Raw genomic sequence first — 25,569 nt, 5'->3', positions numbered from 1 at the left:
CCCCGTCGTCAAAGCCTCCTGAATACTTACTACATCTGGGGTCAGAAGTAAACGTTCAACGATGGACACACGAGGGACGACACGTACCAGGGAGTCGGAGATGGAGGACACCGCGGCCGAATCGCCACCAGAGATGGCCGAGGTCGGCTCGGAGCAGCCGGGGCCGAGTACACCCGCGCTGCTACGACAGGAAGGGGGGGATGCGTCGGCCGAGGGACTTCAGCTGGCTCACTCCCGCCTGGCGGAGCTGCTGTACGCTGCGGCCGCCGCGTTGGAGGAGATCACGCGGCTGGGGGCTGGAGGGGCTGCGCGGGACGACGACGGCAGCCGACGCGCGGCGACAATTCCCGCACCCCGACGCGGCTCGCGGTTAAATTTCCCGCCATCACTACAGTGCGAGCAGAGGGCGGGGCCGGCCCGCGTCAGGTGACTGCTGAGGGCCAAGCACAAGCCGTGACATCATCAACACCGGCCAGCGCGTCAACAACGGAGGGACCGGCGATGCCATGCTCGCAGCCCGCCCACACTGTAACGTCTGCTGGGAACGACGGAGCGCGATCCGCAGCCACGGACGTCGCGTTACAGCAGCGACTGCCGCCTCTCAAAGAATTTGTGGGCGCGGACGGAGACTGGGGCGGCTTCAAAAGGCGGTTCATCGCCCATCAGGAGATGGCGAACTGGACGGACGCCGAAGCACTACGCGCGCTGCCGGCGATGCTGGACAATGACGCCCTGGCTACTCTCACCTCGGCGCCTAAAGAAAAGCGCGCCACGCTGCACTTGGCGCTGCAGCTGCTGTCAGCTGTCTATGGCCCGCCTTCTGACTGCAGGCAGCTGTTCCACGATCGTCATCGGGGCGCCAACGAATTGCCCCTGGCCTTCCGGACGGCTCTCCTGGCCCTGGCGAAAGCAGCTTTCCCGCGGATGGACGAGGAGGGAGTGGACGCTATGGTGGCTGAAAAGCTGCTGCTACTCGCGGATGAGCTGGACGTCGCCGTCTTGGCTCAAGACGACGCAGAGATGTCGTCCTTGCTGGTCGCGCGCCACATCACGGGGGCTTGCGGTCCCTGCGTCGCAAGGCCGCCAAGGGGGTGGCCGGCCATGCCATGGCGGCCACCACCCTCCCATCGGAGGAGGTCTGCGGGGTGGAGCGGCGGGGGGAATGGAGATCGGCGGCACCACAGGCTCGGAATGGACCGAGCCGCCAGGAGCAGCCCAGGCCATCTGGGGCGCTCACACGCTGCTACAACTGTGGCCTTCAAGGCCACGTTGCTTCAGGATGCCGGGCTCCCCGTCAGCGCGGGGCGACACCTCGTCAGGACGCCGCACCGTCTCCACCCAAGCTCCAGCAGAGAAATACGGCGAGTCGTGGCACCTCACACGTTTGGCCCATGCACACATCCGACACACACTCACGCGCTCAACCGAACAGGGCTCGCAAATCGACGGACATTGCGTCCGATTGTTCTGAAATGCGGCGAGCGCTCCAACCGGGTCAGTGGTCGGAGCTCGCCCATCGTGTCGTTGCAGCGTCGGCGGGATCGTCGGTCGTGGTCGGTCATATTGATGGGGTAGAGGTGCGGATTTTAATTGACACAGGAGCGTCGGCGACCATTATATCTGATTTGATTTATAACATTCTTCCCGTTCAAAGTCGTCCCTTGCTCCCCGTTGACGTGCCATGCTATGCTGCTAACGGGGGCTCGCTAGGCATCATTGGCCAAATCCGCGCCAAAATATGCATTGGAGACATTAAATTATCCGGCCCTGTTTTGGTTTCCTCCTCACTGGCGGTTCAGTGCCTGTTGGGGACGGATTTCTTGGCCAAAATGCCCATTCGTATCTTGATCGACCAGGGGTGCATCGAGCTCCCGTCGGGTCGACGCGTAATGTTTTTGTCTTCCCCCGCCACGGAGCGTCAGGCATTTGTGACCGTGCAGGCGCTCGTGGCAAAAACTGTGCGCGTACCCCCGGGGGCTCAGATGCTCGTCCCTCTTAGGTTGCGTCGGCCGTTTGCGGAGGGGGTTGCGGATCGGGGGGTCTTGTTGGGACCATCTTGGGCCGGGGTCAATGGCCCCGATTTACTAGCGGCTCAGACCATGGTGAAAGGGGATGGGGACCCCTTCATTGCAGTCCTTAATGTAGGATCGCGAACGGCCGTGGTTCCTCAAGGGACCGTGCTTGCACACGCAACGCGGCACCCTATGAGGAACCACTCGTGGGTCAGGTAACCACCGATCCTCCGTCACGACCGCATTCGGACTCTGATGACGGATGGCTGGATGCACTTTGCGCGGGATCAGTGGACCTGTCCGACTCGCAGCGTGCGCAGCTGCGAGTTCTCCTGAAAGAATTTGCCGACGTTTTTAGTCAACACAAATTTGATATTGGTTGTACTAAATTGCTGCGACACCATATTGACACGGGTGACAGCGCGCCAATCCGCCAAAATCCCTTTCGGCTGAGTCCCGCCGAAAAGGATCATGTCAAATCGGCCGTTGATGACATGCTAGCCGCCGATATCATTTCCCCTTCCAACAGCCCGTGGGGCGCGCCGATCGTTTTGGTGAAAAAACACGACGGCTCACTGCGGTTTTGTGTCGACTTTCGGCGATTGAACAAAATTTCTGTGGCAGATGCATACCCGCTTCCTCGAATGGATGAGTCGCTCGATGCCTTGGCGGGGGCGCGATTCTTTTCCACCCTGGATTTACTTTCTGGGTTCTGGCAGCTTCCTCTGGATGACGAATCCAAACCTAAGACCGCTTTTCGTACATCGCAAGGTCTCTTCCAATTTAACCGCTTGCCGATGGGCTTACATTCTGCGCCGGCAACTTTTCAGCGGTTAATGGAACTGGTCTTGGCAGGCTTGCAATGGGGTTCGTGTTTAATTTACTTGGACGATGTCATCGTCTTTAGCAAATCCTTCGAGGAACACCTCCAGAGGTTGCGTGCTGTTTTTCTCAAAATGTGGGCTGCCAATTTAAAATTTAAACCGCAGAAGTGCCATTTGCTCCGCGAATCCGTGCGGTATTTGGGTCACATTGTTGGGCGCTCGGGGATATCCACTGATTCTGCCAAAACGGAATGCGTCAGCTCCTGGCCGATTCCCACCTCGGTGAGAGAGGTCAGGAGTTTCATTGGGTTCGCGTCGTACTACCGACGGTTTGTGGCTGACTTCGCTACGATCGCGAAACCATTGCATGCCTTGACGTCCAAGGGAGTCAGGTTTCATTGGGGGCCGGAGGAGGAGGCTGCTTTTCACGCCCTCCGGAATGCCCTGGTGGGGGCTCCGCCATTGAATTACCCCGATTTCTCACAACCCTTCTTGCTCGATACAGACGCAAGTAACACAGGCATTGGGGGCGTGCTGTCCCAGCTCATTGGGGGCGTAGAGCATGTGGTGGCTTACGGTAGTCGGGTACTGTCTCCGGCGGAACAACGGTACTGCGTTACCCATCGGGAATTATTGTCAATTGTTTATTTCATTCAGCAGTACCGCCCGTATCTGTACGGTCGGCGTTTCACCGTCCGTACAGATCATGCGGCTCTACAGTACGCCCTGCGGGTTCAACAACCATCGGGCCAGTTGTCTCGATGGTTGGAGATTCTCCAAGACTACGACTTTGTCACCACATATCGTAAGGGCGTCCGCCACACGAACGCTGACGCCCTGTCGCGGTTGCCACCCACTTCGGAGTGCACTTGCCTCTTGGGTTCGGGGCGTTGTAGGCCCCCGAACGTGACCACCGATTCGGTCCTCGTGGCCACCGCCGATGCGCCTTCGGCTTCGGGTCCTATCGAGCAAGAAGGGAGGGATTCGTTGCTGGGGTTGTCGGTCGTGGAGTGGGGACGCCTCCAAATGGAGGACACCTCCCTCCTCGCTCTGAGCCGTTGCACCGGGGGGGTTGGTCAGGGGGTGGCGAACGTTGACTCGTGGGGGTTGTTCCAGGGTCTTTTAATGCACTGAGACGGAAAATCCCGCCGCCAACGGCTCGTGGTGCCTGCAGCATTAAGGGGTAAGGTGGTATGGGCTGCTCATGAGCGGCTCCTGCACTTCGGGGTTCACAAGACCTTTGCCACGCTCCAGCTCGATTTCTTTTGGCCGGGCATGGCAAAGGACGTGGGGGATCTCCTGGGGTCGTGCACGCAATGCGCGCAGCGGAAGCCACCAGCAAGGGGGTCCAACCCTCCGCTGCAGTCCATAAAGGTTTCCCGGGTTAACGAGCTCATTGCTCTAGATATTCTCGGGCCATTTCCCGCTACACCCAGGGGAAATAGGTATTTATTGACAGGGGTCGAATACTTCACGAGAGGGCCTATGGCCTGGCCCCTGGCCAACCAGTCGGCAGCAGCCATCGCGGAGGCCTTTGTCCAGGGCTATGTCCTCGACAAGGGTGCTCCGGAACGGCTGCTGACTGACCAGGGTAAGAATTTTTCGGGGAAACTCCTCCGCGAGGTGTGCGACCTCTTGGGTACGGAGAAAATTCGGACCTCCCCATATCACCCACAAACTGACGGGATGGTGGAACGGCTGCATCGGACTATCACGTCCATGCTGTCCCAGCAGGTATCGGAATCCCAGACAGATTGGGACCTTCGCATTGCCGGTGTGTTGCAAGCCTACAGGATGGCTCCCCATGCGGCCACCGGATTTTCCCCTTTCTTTTTAATGTATGGCCGCGAGGCTAACCCCCCTGTGACGACCCAGCTGAAGCTCTCGGCGCCTCAGGCGAAGTCTACATTGTCCGAACACGTTAAATTTAACATCGGCAAATTATCTGAGGCGCGGGAAGCGGCCGTGCAAAATTCTGAACTCCGCCAGAAGGCGAACGAGAGGCTTCGGCTGGGGCGGATACATGTGTTCAAATGGAAACCAGGGGACAGGGCATGGTTGCACTGTCCCCAGGTGCCGCTGGCGACCTCGTCAAAGTTGGTACGGCCGTGGCGGGGGCTCGTGGAGGTCGTACAGGTCTTGCGGCCGCAATGTGTACGTGTCAAATGGGGGAGGCGTCGGTGGTACGTGCACCCCTCAAGGTTGAAACCGTTCATTGCGCCGCCCCGTGGTTCGCACACACACACGCATGGCCAAACGTGTGAGGGGTCCGCCGACTCCCCGACGTCGCTGCTCTCGCCTAACCTGACATCAACTGTTCCATCTCCAGGTGCAACTGGAGTGACGGGTCCATGACCGCCAACCCCCCCCGGGGGGGTCGGGGGTCACTCGGCAGCGAAACCAGACTCTCTCGCACCCGGACCGTCAACAACTGCCACTGAGGGTGCCGGGACGGGCCCTTGTGACGGGCCCGCCGCGAGAACGCGCGCCAAAACGCGCAGACTATTGTGAGGTCGGCCGTTGGGGGGCCTTTGCGGACGAGGGGGGGAGGCGTCCGGAGCGCGTGTATATATGTTGGTTTTGCGGAATGGGGTATTTATTCGGGGGGGTGCGCCGGGTTATTTTTTTTCTTCCTCCTGTTTTCTGTTGTTGTTGTTATGGTTGTCATTGTTCTTGTTAAAATTACGCGAGGCACACACGGTTTTGGGGAGGGATGCACCTTTATTCTGATTTTGTTGCAGCCGGGGACGGCTGCGAGCTGTACAGGGGGGGGTGATGTACAGGTGTAATTGTGTATGGGCGCGGATGGCTAACAAACACAAGGGGCGTGGTTAGAGCCGTACACAGAGGAGGTGCTCACACCAACGTCCGCACCTGCATCCCCCACGGGCCCCTCCCAGGGGCCGAGTACTATAAAAGGTGGTGAGCCGGAGGGCTCGAGGTCGAGTATCAGCTTAAACCAGCGAAGACTGAAGACCAGCTAGAATAGGCCCCGGAGCTCCCCTGGCTCGCTGTCCTTGTCAGGGCCGACCAGGGCAAGCCGGTGGCGTGGCCCCGAGAGCCCAGACTGACGTTCTTATAAGAGCCGGTCTGGAGACTCAGGGTGCCGGGATCCCAGCTTGACCAGGGCTGGGATAGGTAGCCTCCCCTAGCTCCGTAGTGGAGGACTTGGGCTTAGGTTAGCGGGGTTAGATGTTGTGTCTCCCTGTTAGCCGAGTGAAGGGGACAATACCCCCTTAAGTACTGTGTGTACCCGTTACTGTGCACAAGTTGGTGTTAATAAATAAGTGTGCCTCCGACCCCGTCGTCAAAGCCTCCTGAATACTTACTACACCTGCGGTCGGAATGCAAACAAAAAACACAACTCTGATAAATGTATGCACTGTCCTTGAAATTGATTGGTCATCTGGTCCAACACCATGTGAGACTAGGCTCTAAGGAAAGCTGTCTCGGGTGTGGACCAATCAATTTCAAGGACAGTGCAGACATTATCAGAGTTGTGTTTTTTGTTTGCATTCCGACCGCAGGTATTGTGGTCAATGCAAACATGACTCCTTGTAAAAAAAGGTGTCTGTTTTGTTGCCAGATAAAAGGGTAAAAAAACTATTTTCATATTTTGCTACTGGCAAAGGAGGTTCCAATGGTGCATTGAGGAAAGGTCCCGCTTTCCTCAATGGTTGGTGTTCAACTTTAGATAATTGAGCTAGATTCCGGAAGCGACCTGGGTGGGGGGCTCTCCTGGGTGGGGGGGGCTCTTGGGTGGGGGAGGGGCTCTGCTGGGGGGGGGGTTTCCTTGCCTTGCTCTGCATGGCTGGCGTGGCGTCCACGGCCGGCGCGTCTGGGTACGGCGTGACGACGTCGTACACGTTGCTCCAGCTCTGAGCCCACACGTTACCTGGGCACACGCGTGGCGCAGCGCGGTGTGAGGATCACGGTGGTGGCGTGAGCGGGAACGGATCGGTTCACCCCGGACCTTGATCCAACTGCTCGAGCCATGAATAGGAAGACTAACGTAAGGGCACGGATCTCCGACTTGTATTATTATGATTAACATGCTGTGCCGGATTAAGCTAGTGCAGAGCCTGTAGCATATGTTATAAATGGGCCCTAAATGTAAAATAAAATAATAATATTAAAACACAAATGTTTAACTTGCATACTAAAGTAATTGTACTTTTTCATTTGCTATACAGCCAGATAATACAACAAATCGCTAACCTTAAAAACCCAGTCATTCATAAAAGTTGAAGGCAGGATAGTACTATAGTAATCCATCTAGTGCAGAATCACTGAACCGGAATTGACAGCTTGAAAGCATTTGGCGTGGGGCCCTTGAAAGGGCAGGGCCGTAGCTACATATGTAGCTACTTGTGCTACTGGGATAATCCGGCACTGTTAACATGCTCGTTTTACCCAGAAAAAACCTCTCTGAGTCTGGATACTCTTTTTGAGGAGGGTCCTACCAATATTTTGCAGTAGGGGTAATGCTGCTATGTCTAATCCCAAGAGAGCAATTTGTATTTCGTTTCAGCTTTGGTAGGAACCCAAAGATCATGGGAGGAAACCCACGCAGAGCAGGGGGAGAACACGCAAATTCCACACAGAGAGGAATCGAACCCAGGCCCCTTCTTGCTGTGGGGCGCGAGTGTCACGACTGCATGCCACCACGCTGCTGTCATCCCGGGTTCCTTGAGACAACATCACGGGAAGGGGGCGTGTCGACAGCACGGAGCTACTAGGCCAAGATCACACTGCCACAGAGAAGAGCAAGGGGTGACTGGGAGAAAGCACATTCTCACTGGGATGTACTATTTTTTATTTACTCATTTTATTTTACCAGGTTAAGGCCCCACTGAGCTATACGAAGCGACCTGGACATCACAAATGATAGATCAACGAATTGGGCTTATCACGTGGAAATGTATAGCAGCCAAATACTCTAAACGCGTGATGTCGATTCTAAATTGTAGAAGGAAAAACCGGAGGACCCGGAGAAAAATCCACGCGCCCGCGGGAAGAGAGACACACAGACTCCGAATATACAGCAGCAGGCGTCAGGATCGACATCGAACCCACGACCTCCTGCATACCAGGCGAGGTAGTTAACATCTACATCTCCTCGCCACAGTGCCGCGGAGCAAACCCACCGAGCAGGTGTGCGGGAATGGGGCCGCGTAGGTTGACGAGCCGCTCCCCGTAGCGCCGGTGCAGCCTGCGCCGCACGTAGGCGTGCATGTGCAGGTAGAGGGGCCGCAGCTCATCGTACAGGCGCTCCAGGTCCGCCTCGAACGTCTCGGTCTCGTAGACGGAGCGCCACATCTCGCCGCCGTCACGGTAGCCTGACGGCACACGAACACGGCGTCACGGTGCCCAGCGCGACGCTCGCCGTGTCCATCACGAGCGCGCACAAAGGGGCACGACGCCGTGTCGGGCTAACGATTAGTCGTCCGTTCCTTCGCTCGTGATGGGCGCGCCGAATCGTGTGCGTGGGAACGTGTGGTATTTTATTTGTATACGCTGTACGCAAATAGGTTCACCGACCCCTGCAGCCACGAGAGGCGCTGTGAAAAAAAATCTGGAACCGCAACCCTGATAATGACAATTTATCAGTTGCCGTGGACGTGATTTATTACGCCATTAAATTAACAAAAAAGCGCCTCTTGTGTGGCTTACATGACTGGGCTGTTAAAGTGACATCAAGAGTGGTTCTGTGATGTCATCCTCTGGGGCCATTATCTAACACAGGCGGGTGCACGGCTCACTGCAACAGGTCCGAGTGGATATTTCTTCATCTCGTTATGTGGCTGACAGTTAGAATGTAATGCGGGGTGGGGGGGGGGGTAGCGAAAAAATTAAACAAGAAATGAAATCACGAAAGGAAAGCAAAGCCAATGTCGTTGTACATCGTGGTACTTTTTCCACCGTGAATTTAAATCACTCGAACCGTTGAGCCGGGCGGCCTCGTTGCTCAGCTCCACGTAGCGCGTGAAGTCGCTCCTCATCTTGCGCCCGGAAGCATTGCGCCATCCCTCCCAGTACCAGAGCAGCTCCTCGTGGTCCTGCGACTTGGCCATGGTGGCCGTGATGTCTGCTCACACACGGCAGGGGGCACGGTCGGACGGGCACGCGGACAGGTGAGGCACACGGTCAGAAGGGCACGTGCACAGACGGGCACGCGGACAGAGTGATCTAATGAGAATGGGAGGTTCATGGGTCCTTCCAAGGAAAACCCCAAGTCATCGTGAGTGCGCGCTCCGACCACTGTGTTGTGTTTCTCAACATCAAAACTTTCGCGAAATCGAAGTAGAAATCCAGCGGCCGCCCACAACAGGCACTTTCTCAGCCCTGCGGACTCAAAGGGAAACTCATCCCAGCTCGCTCGCTCAAATGAGGAACACCCGTCGGGCAGGACAACAAAGGCAGTGGTGCCTCCGTGCCAGATGTCGAGCCACGTCTTACTCTGGCCCGCCGCGCGCTTCCTTCCCCGCTCCGCACGTGCCGCACACGCACCACAGATCCCAGACCCTCCTCCCGGCACCGCGTCCCCTCCTCTCGCTGTCTCTCGTTCCGTGCGCCCCCCCCCCCATGCCCCCGTGCAGTCGTGAGCGGCGACATCCTCGCGGTGCTCATCGAAGAGCGGAAAGCCGCACCCCCCCCGACTCCTCCGTCGTGCCATGTGACCACCACATCGTGTGCACGGTGCTCTCGGCTTCCTTCGTTTCCCGTCGTGGTGAGCTGTTTCGTCGCTGACAGAAAGCGTCGGATTTGAATGACGCGGCAGCGTTGCCAAGCTGGGTGATGAAAACGGCAGGATCGCGAGTTTTAAGACGTCTTGACCGGACATCAATTTCGAGAGCGAGCCCGTGCACGAAGAAAGTCGTTTCATCAATTTAGAAGTCATCCCGTGTTAATGGGGTTTAAAAGCTGGCAGCTTTCTGCTTAAATTGGTAGGGCTGGCAAGCATGCAATGAGACCCATTGTGGAGCAATCCAACACAAACTAAACAACTATTAAAAAACTGTAAACGAGAAAAAGTGAAACTATTTTTTTTTATTTTACCAGGTAATGCCCACTGAGCTATGTAGCTCTTTTTCAGAGACGATCTGGCCACAAATGATTGCTCAGCGAAGTGGCTTATCACGTGGACATTTATAGCAGCCAAATACTCTAAACGCGTGATTGTTTCTAAATGTGGAGGGAAAAACTGGGGGACCCGGATAAAAATCCAAGCGACCACAGGGAGAGAGAGAAAGACGCAAACTCCAAAAATACAGCAGCAGGCGTCAGGGTCAGGATCTAACCAACGACCTCCTGTATACCAGGTGAGGCAGTTAATATCTCCTAGCCACCGTGATGATGATGAGAGAGAGAGACACGCAAACTCCAAATATACAGGAGCAGGTGTCAGGGTCTGGATCGAACCACTTGACCGTCTGTATCCCAGGCGAGGTAGTTGACATCTCCTAGCCACCATGATAATGATGAGAGAGAGAGAGACACGCAAACTCCAAATATACAGGAGCAGGCGTCAGGTTCGGGATCGAACGCCTCGACCGTCTGTATCCCAGGCGAGGGAGTTAACATCTCCTCGCCACTGTGGCACCCCAAACACAGCTTTAATCACATTCATCCAGCCCTGACCCATTCACAGAATTAATGACTCGTTACCGAGCACTGACCACAGTTGGCGTGAGGCGTCGTGGTACGGGTCATGTTAGTGTCTGCCAGCCCAGCCAGGGTGCCTTACCTGGGTCCAAGGGATGGCATTTCTCTTCCCGACAAACTTCCGCAACGCTGTACGTCATCGCCATCCTCGTCGTGATCTCATTGTACTGCGAGCACACAGTGGTGGCGGTGCATGTGATTATAATAATTAATTTTTAAAAACACATTCATTCATTACTTATTATTGCGTTCCGTCCGTAGACATCGCGGATTCAGCATCAGCTTTCTCTGTTTGCCATCAATACGCGCCATCTGCCTAACAATGGGAGGCAATGATCCCGTCACACTATTCGGAGGGGAAATAAAAGAGTAGGTCATCACGGTCCAAATGTGAAATTACGACACCGCAAATGACTGCATTGGGGAAAATGCCACGGCAATCCTCGGCCGCTCCTGCGAAAGCCTGGCGAGATACTCCTGATAAAGACTTGAGTGAGGGCGAGCCATTGCTGTGTAAACATGTAACCGTGACTTCATCAAATAAACTTTCAATAAGTAATATTAAAAAAATATTTTTTTTAAACACGCTTTAATGAAATGTACCATACGAGTAATGGCAGAACTCCACGACTCCAGGAAGTGGCCCCGAGGTTTGCCATAACGTAAGGGGCCGTGGTGATTTACAGACGTCAGTTGAGCGTGGACAATTAGACCCAAGCCGAAACATAACATATAAAAAATATTGTTTAAAATTTTTTTTTTTATGATATAATATAGTATTGTCATCAGTATGACATATGTATACCAAGTTTACAGTCGATATCATATTGGGAAGTGCGTTAAAATGAGTTAAAATATTTGAGGATACGACAACACCAGAGTTAATAGAAAGCATGTAAAAATATTGTATAAAAATACATATTTTTATGATAGAATATAGTATTGTCATCAGTAAGATATAAGTATACAAAGTTTGCAGTCGATACCACATTGGGAATTGTGTAAAAATGTAGTTACAAGATTTGAGGATACAACAACGACAACAACAACAGACAGTGAGCTAAATAAAAGCGTGTAATAATAATAAAAACAACCATTCCTTTGGATGTTGATTAACTGTGAGAAGCCAAGTAAACGTACTGCAGATTATCTGTATACGCTTAGATTAATATGTGGTGCCTACATAATGTTTAATGATGTATGTACCTTGTGTTAATCTAAGAGTGTATGTACATTATAGTTACATACATTATGTAATGTATGTATGTACGTTAGAATGTACTTACGTCATATATGTACATTGTGTTAATCTAAGAGTATTATAACTGTAAATAACCCAACTACTAATAGGTAGCCATTTTAATTTATATGACGACATTAAGCCCTCTTTGGTCTTCGCATCTGATAGGCTCACAGTGATGACATCACCTTCACCCCTCTATTTAAGACCGAAACGGGAGGAATTCTCCACATCTATGGCTGTCGCCTGATGAGGCTGGTTGCAATTACCAGCGAAACGTACCCAAATCGGAATTGTTGTGGGTTTACTCTCCAACACACAAGCGGTGTGCTGAACTAGTAACTAATTGGCACGTTTTGTTCACGTGACGAACCTTACTAATTGGCTGTGTCGGGTGGTGGCGGCTTTAATGACACATTCATATTTACGCGATCTTTCCCCAAAAAAACCCTATATTATGGTTAACATTGGTTGCGAAAGCCTACGTGTCAAACAAATCAAATTCAATGCAATTAATATTCGATTGCGCTTTGGGCATCAATGCAGCAGTTTGCTGAGAGCGCTCTACGAATGAGGACGAGGACGACGAGCAGGAGGGAGGACGCTGTGCCCACCGGGCGGACTCACCTCGTCGAGCTTGTCAACGGGCAGGGCGGCGACGCCGATTTGACCGATCCTCTTGAGCTGCCGCTTGATGCCCTCGTCCCGGAAGTTGCGCCAGTCGTAGCCCTTGGCCCTGAGTCCGTACTCCACCGAGTGGTTGGCCACCTGTAGGCTGGTCAGTTGCTGCGCGAGGCGACACCGCGCGCACGCCACGACATGTCAGCCGTGAAGTAATGGTAATCGTAACGCCCTCTATCCAACACTGGGAAGTTTGGCCAAATTCCATGAATGGGGTTTTTTTTTTCCACAATAGAGATTTTTTTGGGGGGTTCACATCGGTGTGTAAATGTGGTGGGTTTACTCTCCAACACGCCGGTGTACTGAACTAGTAATGAATTGGAATGTTTTGATTACGTGACGAACCTCACTAATTGGCTGTGTCGGGTGGTGGCGGGTTTCAACGAAACATTTATATTTCCGCGATCTAACCCAAAAAAAACCTCTATCATGGGTAATATCGGGCGCGAAAGCCTCCTCCGTGTTGAACGGGTATTTTTTTATCTTCATGAGGGAGAAAAGTAGAGTGCCCATGGGGATAGCACTCGGAAGGTCCACACAGATAAATGCAAAAATCCATTATCCGTACTGTCGTTTCCCGGCAACCACGCAGCCCAGCGATGTTGATAGCCGCGCAAGTCCGTGTGATCGATGGACACTCGGGTTGTACCACCACGTGTTGTTCGACACACAACGCCGGGAGCTTCTCCAGGAACTCCAGGAACTGAATTGACGCCGTGACAACCCAAGATCACATCAGAGAGCTACACGGTCAGAAACGCCTTAGCTGTTGTAAATGAACCCACCACGCCCAGGTCAGTGTCCCCTTCAGAGGCAATCCTTTGTATCTAGCCAGGCGGTGGTGATCATGCACGTGGCCTGTAATCCAGCACTGTGGAGGCGAGGGCTGATGGATCGCACAAACGTGGGCGCCGAAGTGCTATAACTCTGGCTCGCCAGAAGGCAGGATGGCACAAATGCAGTCTGGTCTCCGATAACGCGGTAGCTGCGTTCCTCAAGTACGCCGCGTTATGGGAAAACCGCGTTGTTATTATTAATCATATATAATACAGGGCAAAGCACAGTCTGCTATAACACGTGAGATGCGTACGCATCCTGATTTGAAGCTTTCGTGACTGCAGGAATCCATACTCTCTGGTTCTTTCCGTAAAGTCACGTAGGTAGAAAAATAAAATAAAATTATATATCACGACGTTTCGATCACAACACAAGCGATCGTCCTCAGTCTGTGTTCTTCCTGGTTCAGCAGTTCTACTGCTGGATTATTTTTCCGCCTGAGGACGATTGCTTGTGTTGTGATCGAAACATCGTGATATAATATTATTTTACTTTTCTACCTCCGTGACTTCACCGAAAGAACCAAAGAGTATGCGTACGCATGCTGAACAAAGACTGAGGTGCGTGGGTGGCATCCAGAAGCATCCAGCAGCATCCCACCTTGTGCGATGCCACGCTTATTCCTAATCGCGCGACATAGTTATGTTCATTCAGTCGAGTTATATCCAATTCGCATCCGCGTTATAAAACACGTGTTCCCCAATACATTCATCACGTTACATATCTAATTCGCGCTATAAAAACACGCGTGACAGGGGAACAGACTGCACGGATTCCACCTGCCGTCTATGAGCATTTCCTGCGCGCACGCGCAGCTTGTCTCCAGGTCCAAATGCTCACTCGTTGGCAGCGCTTGGCCAAATGTTGGGTGCCGGCTGCCTTCCCGCCCGCCCGTGGTCCCCGCAACTCTGAGTTGCCCTCTCCCCCCGAGAGCGAGCAAATACTGTGCGGCCCGTGCATTACGAGTCGATAAATTACGATTTGACGCCAAAGACCCATCTCTACGGAGTTGCGACGAGACGCCCGCCCTGCCGCCCGTCGCAAGGAGGCCCCCCGTCGTTCATCTGGCGCGAGTGCTCGTGGGCGTGCGTCGAGCCGCGTCCGCGTGGGTGCGTGCGTGGTCTGGTGGGGCCCCCACGAGGAGGACACCGCTGCGGTCAGGGGCCTCGCGCGGGGCGCTGGCCTGCGCCGGTTCGCACCACGAGCTGCTCGTTCTCCTTCGTGATGTTGGTGTTGAGAGCCCACGAGGCCTCGGAGAACGCGTTCCACTGTTTCTCGGCGGTCGCGCTGAACTCCTCGAGCAGCGCCGCCGCCTGACGCTCGTCCACGTTCTTGTCTGCGCGCCACAACAAGGACGAGGTCGCTGAGCCGGGCAGACTCGGACGATATTAAACCATGGCCTTCAGGACTCACAGGTTCATTCTAAGCAACCACCGCAGGTCCCGATGCGTACAAGCCAAGTCGCGTGGTTTAACCGGGTAAGAACTCGAGAGACCAGGAAATGCAAGAGTGACCCGGGTCACTAAAATGACAAAAGCCCAACAAATAAAGTACGGCAATAACGACGTGTTTGTGACATTGCGCCATTTCAATGTGGCACCCCCAGTGGCAGCTCTCCCTGTGCGCAGAAGGTGGCTCAGCACCTGGCATGCCGGTGGGGGGGGGCGGGGGGCGTGTTGTGTATTAGCCTTCTTCCAAAATTGAGATTAATAATATTTGATGATATTTTTATATATTATCTTTTTACTTGTTTTTATATAATGAATGAAAACACCCCAAAGCACAGCAGACTGCAAAACACCAGGTGTCACTAAGTAATGGACTGGAGGAGGGCTAGGATGGCAGAATTTGCAACCTTGCTTCAAGGAAGGAGGGGGCCTGATGAACGGGCATATGTCACCCGTGCAGGCGGCAGAGACAGTGGGAGAGTCAGCCAGACATAATTAAGGCAAAAAGCCAACCATCCTGCATGGTTTTAAGGAATTAAATTATTAAATCCAGGGTGAGTGGTCAAATGAAGTGGGTCAGCAACGCTGTGTGCACAGGGGAGGGAGCTGATTAACAACCCTGCACGGCTGTGAGGGGGCCTTTGACCTGAAATTAAGAATAACACTCCCAGAGCAGAAGGTTGGATGGCCACAGTGAGACGAATAAGAGCGTTGTATATCAAGGATGCAGACTCAGCTGAACGGCGAGGCTGCGGGGGTCACCAAAAGTTCGTGTTCGCCTAGTTAAGTCGAAAAGCTCAATTATTCTGTATTGCTATTACAGTAACGTTAAAGTCAGAATTTAACAACAGGGTAGGCTAAAGTTATTGATATTCACACCCACTCCAATTAAACCAGGCCACAAGTTACGCCTACTGAACCATCACCATCATTAAGTCAATATGAAATGTTATTTCCATACGTTAATATACAACTCGACCCAAAGCATATGACAATCAGAACCTTCCTAAGTCAAAATTGAATCGCACCCAGACAGGAGCGAATAGTCGATATAAGGTTGAAGAGGGAAGGAAATTAAGAGCACGGCGAACTGCAAACGTAAGCAAAAAAGCCGGGAACAACACACCAGCCAGCAACAGCGAGTCGGGCTTCGACAGGCCATAAAAGTAGGAATGATAACTCCCGGGGTCAGGGGACATCAGAAAAAGCAAGCAGACAAAAACCAGAACTGACTCCAAGGTTCAACCGCCCTCACCTACAAGGAGTGACGGAAATTAATGAGGCCTTGAGTTAACGGCGTCAGCCGGACAGCAACAACAACGGCGAGCAGAGACAGAGTGAGGCAAAAACCTGCGAGGCTATGAAATGCAACTTCATGTCAGTAAAGCCCTGACCAAGTTAAGTTAAAAACATCACAATACATAATATCGTACATAACATCAATGTGAACGCTATTCACCGTCAACTATATTCCGCTTATATAACCATGCAGACACCAAGGAATACGAATTCCTAGGATCAAGAAACTTACCCCTTAACCTAAGATATCGGAAATAAATTAATAATAATAAGCCTGTGCATGAAAAGACAAAAGTAAAACTTATGAAAAGCCAGGATAGCGGGATAAATCACCACCAGGTCGAAATAAAATACATAATAAAAGAGCGATGTTAAACCCAGGGTCGGAGAGAAAGGGAGATCCCGGCCGTCTTTGTATCCCCGCAGCGCGGGATGGGAGTGTGTATGTGCTCGGGGAGGCACCTCCACTTGGGTCAAGCACCACGATGGGAAACGACACACCTTAGGCTACATACAGAATCATAACTGGGAAATGGTAAGGGACAAATGTTAATTTAAAACTTTTTAACCATGTCTTTGTGTGCTGTGAGGATCGGAGGGAGTGTGCCCCTCCCTCCAGGTCGTGCAACACGGACAGAGACGCCTGTGAGACGATTTGTAACGTCTGTGTTTTGGTTCATGAAGAAGGCCAGACAAGAGATAATATTGCACCCAGACAGAGAGACGACTTCGAGGCAATTTGTAACATCTGATTGTTTGCTCATGGATTTTATGGAGGGAGTATGACAACGGAAAATACCGTGGGTGATGCACACAAGGACACACGGACGTACGGACACACACATGAACACACCTACACACGGACAGATCCTGACACAGTAAATCAAAAGAAAACCCCGCCTTGTGGGCAGGACCCAAAGGGATTTTTCGGCATAAAAGAAAGGACTCTGAGCATTGGAAACCAGTTCGACCAGGAGAGTCAACTCATCACGAGTGCGACCAACGGGTCGACTCATGAGCGAGCTCGACCGGAAGGGTCGGCTCGACTCATCAGCCGAGTTCGACCAGAAGGGTCAACTCACCAGCCGAGTTCGACCAGAAGGGTCAACTCACCAGCCGAGCTCGACCAGCGGGTCGGCTCGACTCATCTTCAGCTCGACCGAGCGGGTCGACTCAAGGGCGAGCTGCGACTAACGGGTCAGCTCGACTCTTCAGCTTCTGGGACTCAGCCGAGTTCAGATGGCTCTCGGGGCTCGACTCAAGCGGCTCCCCGTCTCCTCTGCAGGCGGGCAAGACCCGCTTGACAGCTCAACTCGGCCGCGACAGCCCAACCTCTGCCGAGTCGGAGGTCCCTCTGCTGGCCGCCAGCGTCGCGGTTTGGCGACGAGGTGACGACCCAACACTGCACGCCAGGAGCGAGCTGTGGGCACCACCTACCGACCGAGCATCCAAACCAAATTCCCCACGGCGACAGAGGAGCGACTAATACGTATGACGCGCACCGCCCCCTCACCACACGACCACCAGGCGTCTGTTTGACATAAAGAACCGACTCCGAACACTGACTATTGAAGACAACTCTTACCACTCAAACCCACTCGAACCCATAAGCCGTCCGTGGCTGTGAAGAGAACACTAGAGACCGAGTGATGGCCATCCGTCGTTTATAAGAGTATTCGTAATTTTATCTTTAATATTTAGTGGGCTGTACTCTTAATCGCATAAATTCCCAACAGATCCATCAATACGAATTGATTCTTGGCACCTCCTTCCGCCGAGCCACGCTCACGTGGGGAGTGGTGGCCGTGAACCAGATCCTTATCAGGTGATCTGGCCCCCAATTAGTAAATTTGATATAAGATAACGATCTTCGGAAAAGGAGCACCGTCGCAGGCCTTTACTCCGAGCCATTCTGCTGTCAGATAACCTGCCGATGTATCTGTTGAGATTGGTGCCTTTAAGAATAATAACTGTTTTGATTGTGTTTTTTTTTATCGCCGTATAATCTTTCAAGTATCTTTCAGTCATAATCGCCGCGCGTACTCGCATCCTATCAATAAGGAGCACTGTACTGCGTGAACAATATTGAGTAATCATTCATTAACGTTAAGGTTTTTCTTAGCATAGTATTTGCATGTTTTAACGACTCTCTCTCTCACTAACAACCATCGCGTTATGCGGGATCCATGTGCCGTTGTCAAAGTGAAATCAGACAATCATCGATGATACTGTATTGATGCCGTGTTGACGTTCCGGGATTGAGAGTTCGCATACTATATCATAGTTGAAGTTGAATTAGTAATAAATTGATTAATACAGAAGTGGTTGTGTGATTCTTTCCTGAAGTCTATGCATAAGATCTGCTTCTGCGTTGAGATCTGAACTTGGTGACCTTAATAAACACACTAACACATACTCAGTAAATGTTAAATCGATAACGGGGTGAACCGGGGACCTAAAGATAAGCGAGAATGAGACGAACCTAGACAACGATGCCCAGTTAATCTAAGTTAATCTTGCATACTTACACCACACCTGCATAACTGCATACGATTAATTGCCTTATTCCGATCAATAACCCACCCTCGTCACCGAGGCGGGGTCTGGTTATCATAACGACTTGCATTATCATAATTCCACCCACTCGCATAATTACTACGATTACCTCTCGAATTGGCATAATTAAATGTGCATAATTACATAAAATTAACATATTTCCGGATAATTACACATTTGGCCAAATTTCATTTGATTACTATTATTTTCACTGAATATTCATAACCCACATATACAACATAATAATTTCACCCACGCACGCATACAACACATCAAAATTTTCATACCCAACATATACAACATAATGGGGGCTCGTCCGGGATTTCTCGCAGACAGTTTGTGCATGAATTCAGGAACGAATCACTGTTGTGTTAATCAAAGTGTTGTGAACTAACGTTGCCTTGTGATTATGAACGGGGGTATACACGCGCTCTGAAGGGAAATACCAGAGTAGCAGAGTATAACAAAGACAGCTGGGCTGAAATTATTTGCTCGAGTTGAACTGACGCATCCTGTGATACAATTGTTTATATGTGCGCTGAAGGGGAATTCTAGAGTAACTCACGCCGCACATGAGATGTTAGAATTAAGATACACTCTTAAGTCTATTAACCACACTACGTAATAGAGATGGCGCAGGATCCACAACGTTCTGAGGTTGACACACCAACGCATAACACTGATACAGAGTGGACCTCTGAGGAGGAGATGGAATCTATGGAAAAACAATATCGGGAATTTGTGTTAAAACGTACTGGACGGACTGCTAGCCAGCAGACGGAGCAGAGAGATATATGGGAGGGGTGCCATACAGAAGATGTTAAAGCCCATAGAAGGAAACTACTTAAGGACGTGATGAAATGTGGCAAAGCCAAACGTGACGTAAAAATTGCAGAAATAGCGAGGGTAGACTCGTACCTCCTCGCACAGACAGACAGAGAAAGATTATGGAATGAGGAAAAATTTGAAAGGGAAAGACAAGAGAAACTGTCCTTAATGGTGCAGGTAGAGCGTCTGCACGCCCTCATGAGAGAGAAAGAATCCGCACTAAATGCACCAGTGAAACACCCAGACGCTGATACACAGAACACATACGGGAGTAACAATTTACCACACTCCGAGCCACGTGGACGTAGCCCAGGGCCAGATCCCACAATGAGTATGGCTACTGTGCAAAGCAATTTTGATGAAGTAACACCCTCGCAAATCGAGGAGAGAGAAGAGGAAATAATAATACAAACGGGAAAACATGAGGCCGACCACACCAACGTTAGAGAGAGACAAATAATTAACCCTAAGTCATCAGGATACACTGTAATGATAGGGCGGAAAAGGGCGGAGCTGGTGCAAGACGGGAAACATGACATAAACAGCACACCAGGCAGACGCACGCTACGCAAGTATGACCGACATGATGCAGAGGACAGGGACAGCTCACCAGAGAAACGCACCTCGCACAAACACGACCAACATGACACAGATGACAGACACAGCTCACCAGAGAGACACACCTCACGCAAACATGACAGACACAGCTCACCAGAGAGACACACCTCACGCAAACATGACCGACATGATGCAGATGACAGACACAGCTTACCAGAGAGACGCACCTCACGTAAACATGACAGACACAGCTCACCAGAGAGACACACCTCACGCAAACATGACCGACATGATGCAGATGACAGACACAGCTCACCAGAGAGACGCACCTCACGTAAACATGACAGACACAGCTCACCAGAGAGACACACCTCACACAAACATGACCGACATGATGCAGATGACAGACACAGCTCACCAGAGAGACGCACCTCACGTAAACATGACAGACACAGCTCACCAGAGAGACACACCTCACGCAAACATGACCGACATGATGCAGATGACAGACACCGCTCATCAGAGAGACACACCTCACGCAAACATGACCGACATGATGCAGATGACAGACACAGCTCACCAGAGAGACGCACCTCACGTAAACATTATCAACACGACAGGGGTAACAGAGAGAGTTCACCAGAGGGACGCATGACACGTAAATATCACCCACGCAAAATCACCCGCACCACAGATGACAGAGACAGGAATCCCGATAACCATGAAGCACGAGACAAACGTAAATACAACACCTCACCTAGCAGGCACCACACACGTAGTAGGCAGCATGAAGGTCAAGGACAAAAACACTCACCACATAGACACCGCTCAAGGAGATCACGCACACCAACCCACAAACACGAATCACAAGACCCACATAAGGAAAACAAGAGACACAGACACGGGAAACATGACAACAGGGATAGTGGAGACAAGGGTAGCTCAAGTGAGCACTCCTCAGGAACCGACACCACTGATGACGAACAACACACTTTTAACAGTAAGACACTAAAACTAATGGACAAAGCACTCGTGAGAATTCCCTACTTCGATCCACATAACAAGAACAGGGACATACACACTTACATAGCTACGGTAGAACAGGAGGCTAAGATCCGGGGTCTGGGTAAATCAGCAGAAAAGGCATGTTTATTATCAAGGAGCCTACATGAACCCGCCAGACCATGGGTAGCCTCCCTGCCAAATAGGGTGAAGAGTGACTTTAAACAATTGAGCCGAGCAGTAGTTAAGAGATTTGGGGAATACTTCACACTGTCCGAAGGATTGAACGCGGCAAAGTTGATGACCCAGCGAGTAGACGAAGACCCACGAGATTATCTCCTACGCCTTAAGAAAGCATATTACGCAGGAGACGGGGACAATGCCCAGGGAGATAAGACAGTTTTAAAAGTGATGTTCTTTCAATCATTGAGACCTGAAATAGTGAGAATAGTAGGAATGATGTTGGACCCCGAGACTGCCTCCCTACGCCAGATTGAAAGCAAGGCCCACACGGCCTGGGTGAACGGACGGAAAACCACTAGCATAGCCAAAACCCACATCGTCACCAGAGATAAAGAATGCCTCGATCTGGAGGGAAGCGAATCTCCAAGGAATAATATTAGCGCCACACGGGGTGGACATGAATTCCCCCAGGAGAGGGCGCCTAACCCAATAGAATCAACACCCGTCTACAACACGCTGAACAACGTTCCACGTGGGGGGAGGGACGAGTCAAGGGGAACCTGGCACCCACAGCCGCCACCACCATGGAATGCAGGAGAGGGCGGAGGCTGGAATTATGGAGGAGGAAGAGCGAGTGACGGGCCATACCTACCCCGCGGAGGCCGACGCCCATTAAACCAGTCACCATATCGTCCCCCACTGCCGCCTCCACTAACAATAGAGCATAGACCACCGTTAGCTAACAGGAATCGATATGCTCACCACATTAGGATGGAAAAAGAGCTCCTAGGGAGTATGAAGACTCCCATGCAAATAGCAAAGGGAAGAATACCAACTATACCCACACAGGAGGAGGACACACCCAGCGCAAAGGTAGCCCAAGTGAACGTAGGGAAGACAAGAAGCCCCGAAGCAATCACCGAAGTGGTACCAGAGGGAAAAGGGTACCATCTGGGGGAATTGATTCCCGTAGGACCAGTCGGACGAGTCCACGTGGAAGTAATACTGCAAGATACCCTGACCAGCCAGGGCCTTTGTGATACTGGAGCAGAAATATCCATGATATCCAGAGAATTATTTGACGAACTCCAGACTGCCCTCCAGAGGAAGAATGAAACACTACAGATGATGCCAAGTAACCTTACCTACTCAGGATGTGAAGGGACCCACATGCGACCATTGGGCAAAGTTATGACGAAGTTGACGTTCAACAAAATCAACATGAACCATCCCCTATATGTCGTACGGAGCCCCGGAAAAGAGTTGATCATTGGGATAGAACTACTGAATCGCCTGAAACCCATTATGAACCTTGAATCCCGACAAATTTGGGCACAGTCAATGCCGGAGCAACAAAGGGACTCAGAAGATGAAGACGTTATGAGAGACTCCACGGGAATCCAAGTGATAACACAAGAGCTCAACGACCTATCAACGACAACCAGGAACGAAGACGAGCTCCCAGCAGGAGTTCGGATCACTCAGCTAATGACTAACAGACTGAGAGAAGACCGAAAGGAAGCCGACTTAGAGTCAGTATCACCAAATGACCGTCCCCTCATGGAGTATATACCGCCCCCTGGAGGCCAAACCGACGAACTGCAAACTGATGAAGGAGAACACAAGGGCAAGAGCGTATTACCCTCGGATGAAGCCAAGGCAACTCAACCGATAGTAACGCAAAAGGAACTTTCAACCGAGCCGCCCGAAACCACGAAGGCCTTGGACCCAGACCCAGGACAAGGAGTCTCCCTAATAGAAGAACAAATCGAACAACAAATTGAAGCAGCAGACGCCCTCGAGAACGACACTCAACGAAATGAGCTTCGTCAACTGCTCCACAAATACCACTCCCTGTTCTCAGAAGACCCCTATGATTGCGGCAAAACCGACCTACACGTGGTATCTATTCCCACACTGGAAGGAGCGCCAGCGGTATATGTGAAACAATACAAGATTCCACTGGCTGCCTACGAATCCATCCAAGAAACCTTGGAGAACCTACTCAAGAAGAATATAATTCGAGAATGCAACTCAACCTACAACTCACCAATTTGGCCTGTATTGAAACCCACAGGCAAGTGGCGACTCACCATCGACTATAGGCAACTCAACAAAACGGTTCCCCTATCTCGATGGCCAATGGCAGAAATCGACCAGAATCTCAACCAAATAAAAGGCGCAAAAATTCTCACCACCATGGATCTATCAAATGGCTTCTGGACCATGCCCGTGAAAGAAGCGGATCAATACAAGTTGGCATTTACATTCAATGGAATACAGTATACTTGGAACCGATGTCCATTTGGATACTCAAATTCACCTGCGGACTTTAACATATTCTAGATTTGAAGCTTTCGTGACTGCAAGGAATCATCTTCTTAGGTTCTTTCGGTAAAGTCACGTAGAAAGTAAAATAAAAATAAAAAACAAAAATCACGACGTTTCGGAGGCAACACAAGTCTCCGTCATCAGGTGGGACCGTCACAGCCAGATTAGCTGTATCAAGTGGTAAAGTCACGTAGAAAGTAAAATAAAATAAAAACAGCTGATACAGCTAATCTGGCTGTGACGGTCCCACCTGATGACGGAGACTTGTGTTGCCTCCGAAACGTCGTGATTTTTGTTTTTATTTTATTTTACTTTCTACGTGACTTTACCGAAAGAACCTAAGAAGATTTAACATATTCCTACACAAGGCAATGGACGACGCAAAAGAGCGAGGTACCATCGTCTATGTCGACGATATACTGGTCAAGGACTCCTCCTGGGAAGAACACCTCGAGAGCCTCCAGCATACCCTCGAGCAGTTAAAGGAAGCAGGCGCAAAGATTTCAATACAAAAAGGACAGTGGGCACGCAAGAGGGTGGACTACCTCGGGCTCCAGGTCGGCACTGAGGGACTGTTACCCCAAACCAAAAGACTTGGAGCCCTCCTCGCACTCAAATCGCCCACCACAGTCACGACCCTTCGGAGCTTCTTAGGGATTTGCAACTACCTTCGACAGTTCGTGGACGACTACGCAGGAATCGTTCGACCCTTAGTCAAACTACTGCAAAAAGACGAACCATGGGAGTGGGGACAGGAACAGGAAGCCGCAGAAAAAGAATTAAAACGACAGATCACAGAGGCATCCTGCCTAGCATACCCAGAGAAAGGGAAAGAATACTACCTGGAGACCGCATACTCAGATCATAGTATCAGCTCGGTACTGTACCAGAGACAGGAAGCAGAGAAACGAGTTATTGCCTATGCCAGCAAAGCCCTCCGGGGAGTGGAGATGAAGTTCTCTGAGTGTGAGAAGGCGATATTTGGAAACATCTGGGCCATACAACATTTTCGGAACTTGTTAAACGGAGAGAAGATCATCCTGGAAACGAATCATGAATCCTTGGCGTACCTCAACAGTAAGAAGATTCGAAAGGGCCGCGTAACCAGCAGCCGAATAGCCAGCTGGGCACTGACACTCCAAGGCCTACCAATCACAGTGAAATACGCAAAAAACAAGAAAAGTCCAATGGCCCAAGGTCTTGCCGATTTACATGATTGTACCTTTGACAGCGTAGAAGCAGAGGACGTAAAGATACCTCCGGAGGACAACAGGTACTTGCCCTTCAGGAAGGAAACATGTTCCGACCTACCAGTGGTATACATCGATGGATGCTCCAAGATGAAGGAGAACAAGCTTCACGCTGGGTCAGGAGTCATTTGGGAAACTGGCCCACTCACAGGGATTCAAGAGGGATTTCAGCTGGGACCAAAGTCAAACCAGTATGCAGAATTGGTCGGGGTATACATCGCTGTCCAAATGGCATCCGATAACCAAATACGGACCATGGTGGTGTGCACTGATTCCAACTACGTACAGCACAGCTTCCTGCACCACCTACCCATATGGAAAAAAAACGGGATGAAGAACCATAGGAATAAACCAATTCACCATCGAGAACTATTCGAGGCCATAGATAAGATGGTTCAGAACAAGGATATGAAGATATTTTGGAAGAAAGTCAAAGGGCACTCCAAGATACCTGGTCAAGAGAAAACTGGGAACGACCAAGCAGATGCCATAGCAAAGGAGGGAAGCCTGGAAGGCACCCCGTGGAAGCTAGAAGACCAAACCGACAGAGACGGACAACAAGAGTCGACGAACCAAGACATCGCCGTGATAAGACTGGTCACAAGAAGTGGGAAGAACCCGGCAGAAGCTGGAACCAGAGCCCAATTGAACAGTGCCCAGCCTTCCGAAGACCTGATCAGAATGCAACAAGAGGACGAAACACTAAAGACACTCGCCGATCATATCCAAGATCCAGCAGGAAAACCAATCACTACTGACAACTTGAATGACAATAAAGAGCTCGAGATCATGCATAGCCAAATCAAAAGGTTCTCAATGCGAAAAGGGCTACTGGTATACACAAACGAAAAAGAC

The 25,569-nt window shown here is 51.2% G+C and overlaps 1 protein-coding gene across 1 annotated transcript in view; it reads right to left on the bottom strand.

The window, feature by feature from the left end:
• LOC144729025 (angiotensin-converting enzyme-like) overlaps positions 1-25,569 on the bottom strand; it is a 59,262-nt gene that overhangs the window by 9,920 nt on the left and 23,773 nt on the right. The window contains exons 13-18 of the mRNA XM_078608857.1: positions 14,459-14,595; positions 12,369-12,527; positions 10,584-10,668; positions 8,781-8,924; positions 7,984-8,175; positions 6,634-6,731 (exon numbers count right to left, since the gene is read on the bottom strand). Coding sequence (XP_078464983.1) covers positions 6,634-6,731; positions 7,984-8,175; positions 8,781-8,924; positions 10,584-10,668; positions 12,369-12,527; positions 14,459-14,595 — 815 coding nt within the window. The remainder of the gene's footprint in view (positions 1-6,633; positions 6,732-7,983; positions 8,176-8,780; positions 8,925-10,583; positions 10,669-12,368; positions 12,528-14,458; positions 14,596-25,569) is intronic.

This window comes from Lampetra planeri, chromosome 31, assembly GCF_965212315.1.
Source record: "Lampetra planeri chromosome 31, kcLamPlan1.2.h2, whole genome shotgun sequence".
Taxonomy (NCBI): Eukaryota; Metazoa; Chordata; class Hyperoartia; order Petromyzontiformes; family Petromyzontidae; genus Lampetra; species Lampetra planeri.
Note: the sequence above shows the minus strand (reverse complement) of the source record. Positions and strands in the feature narration are given on the sequence as shown.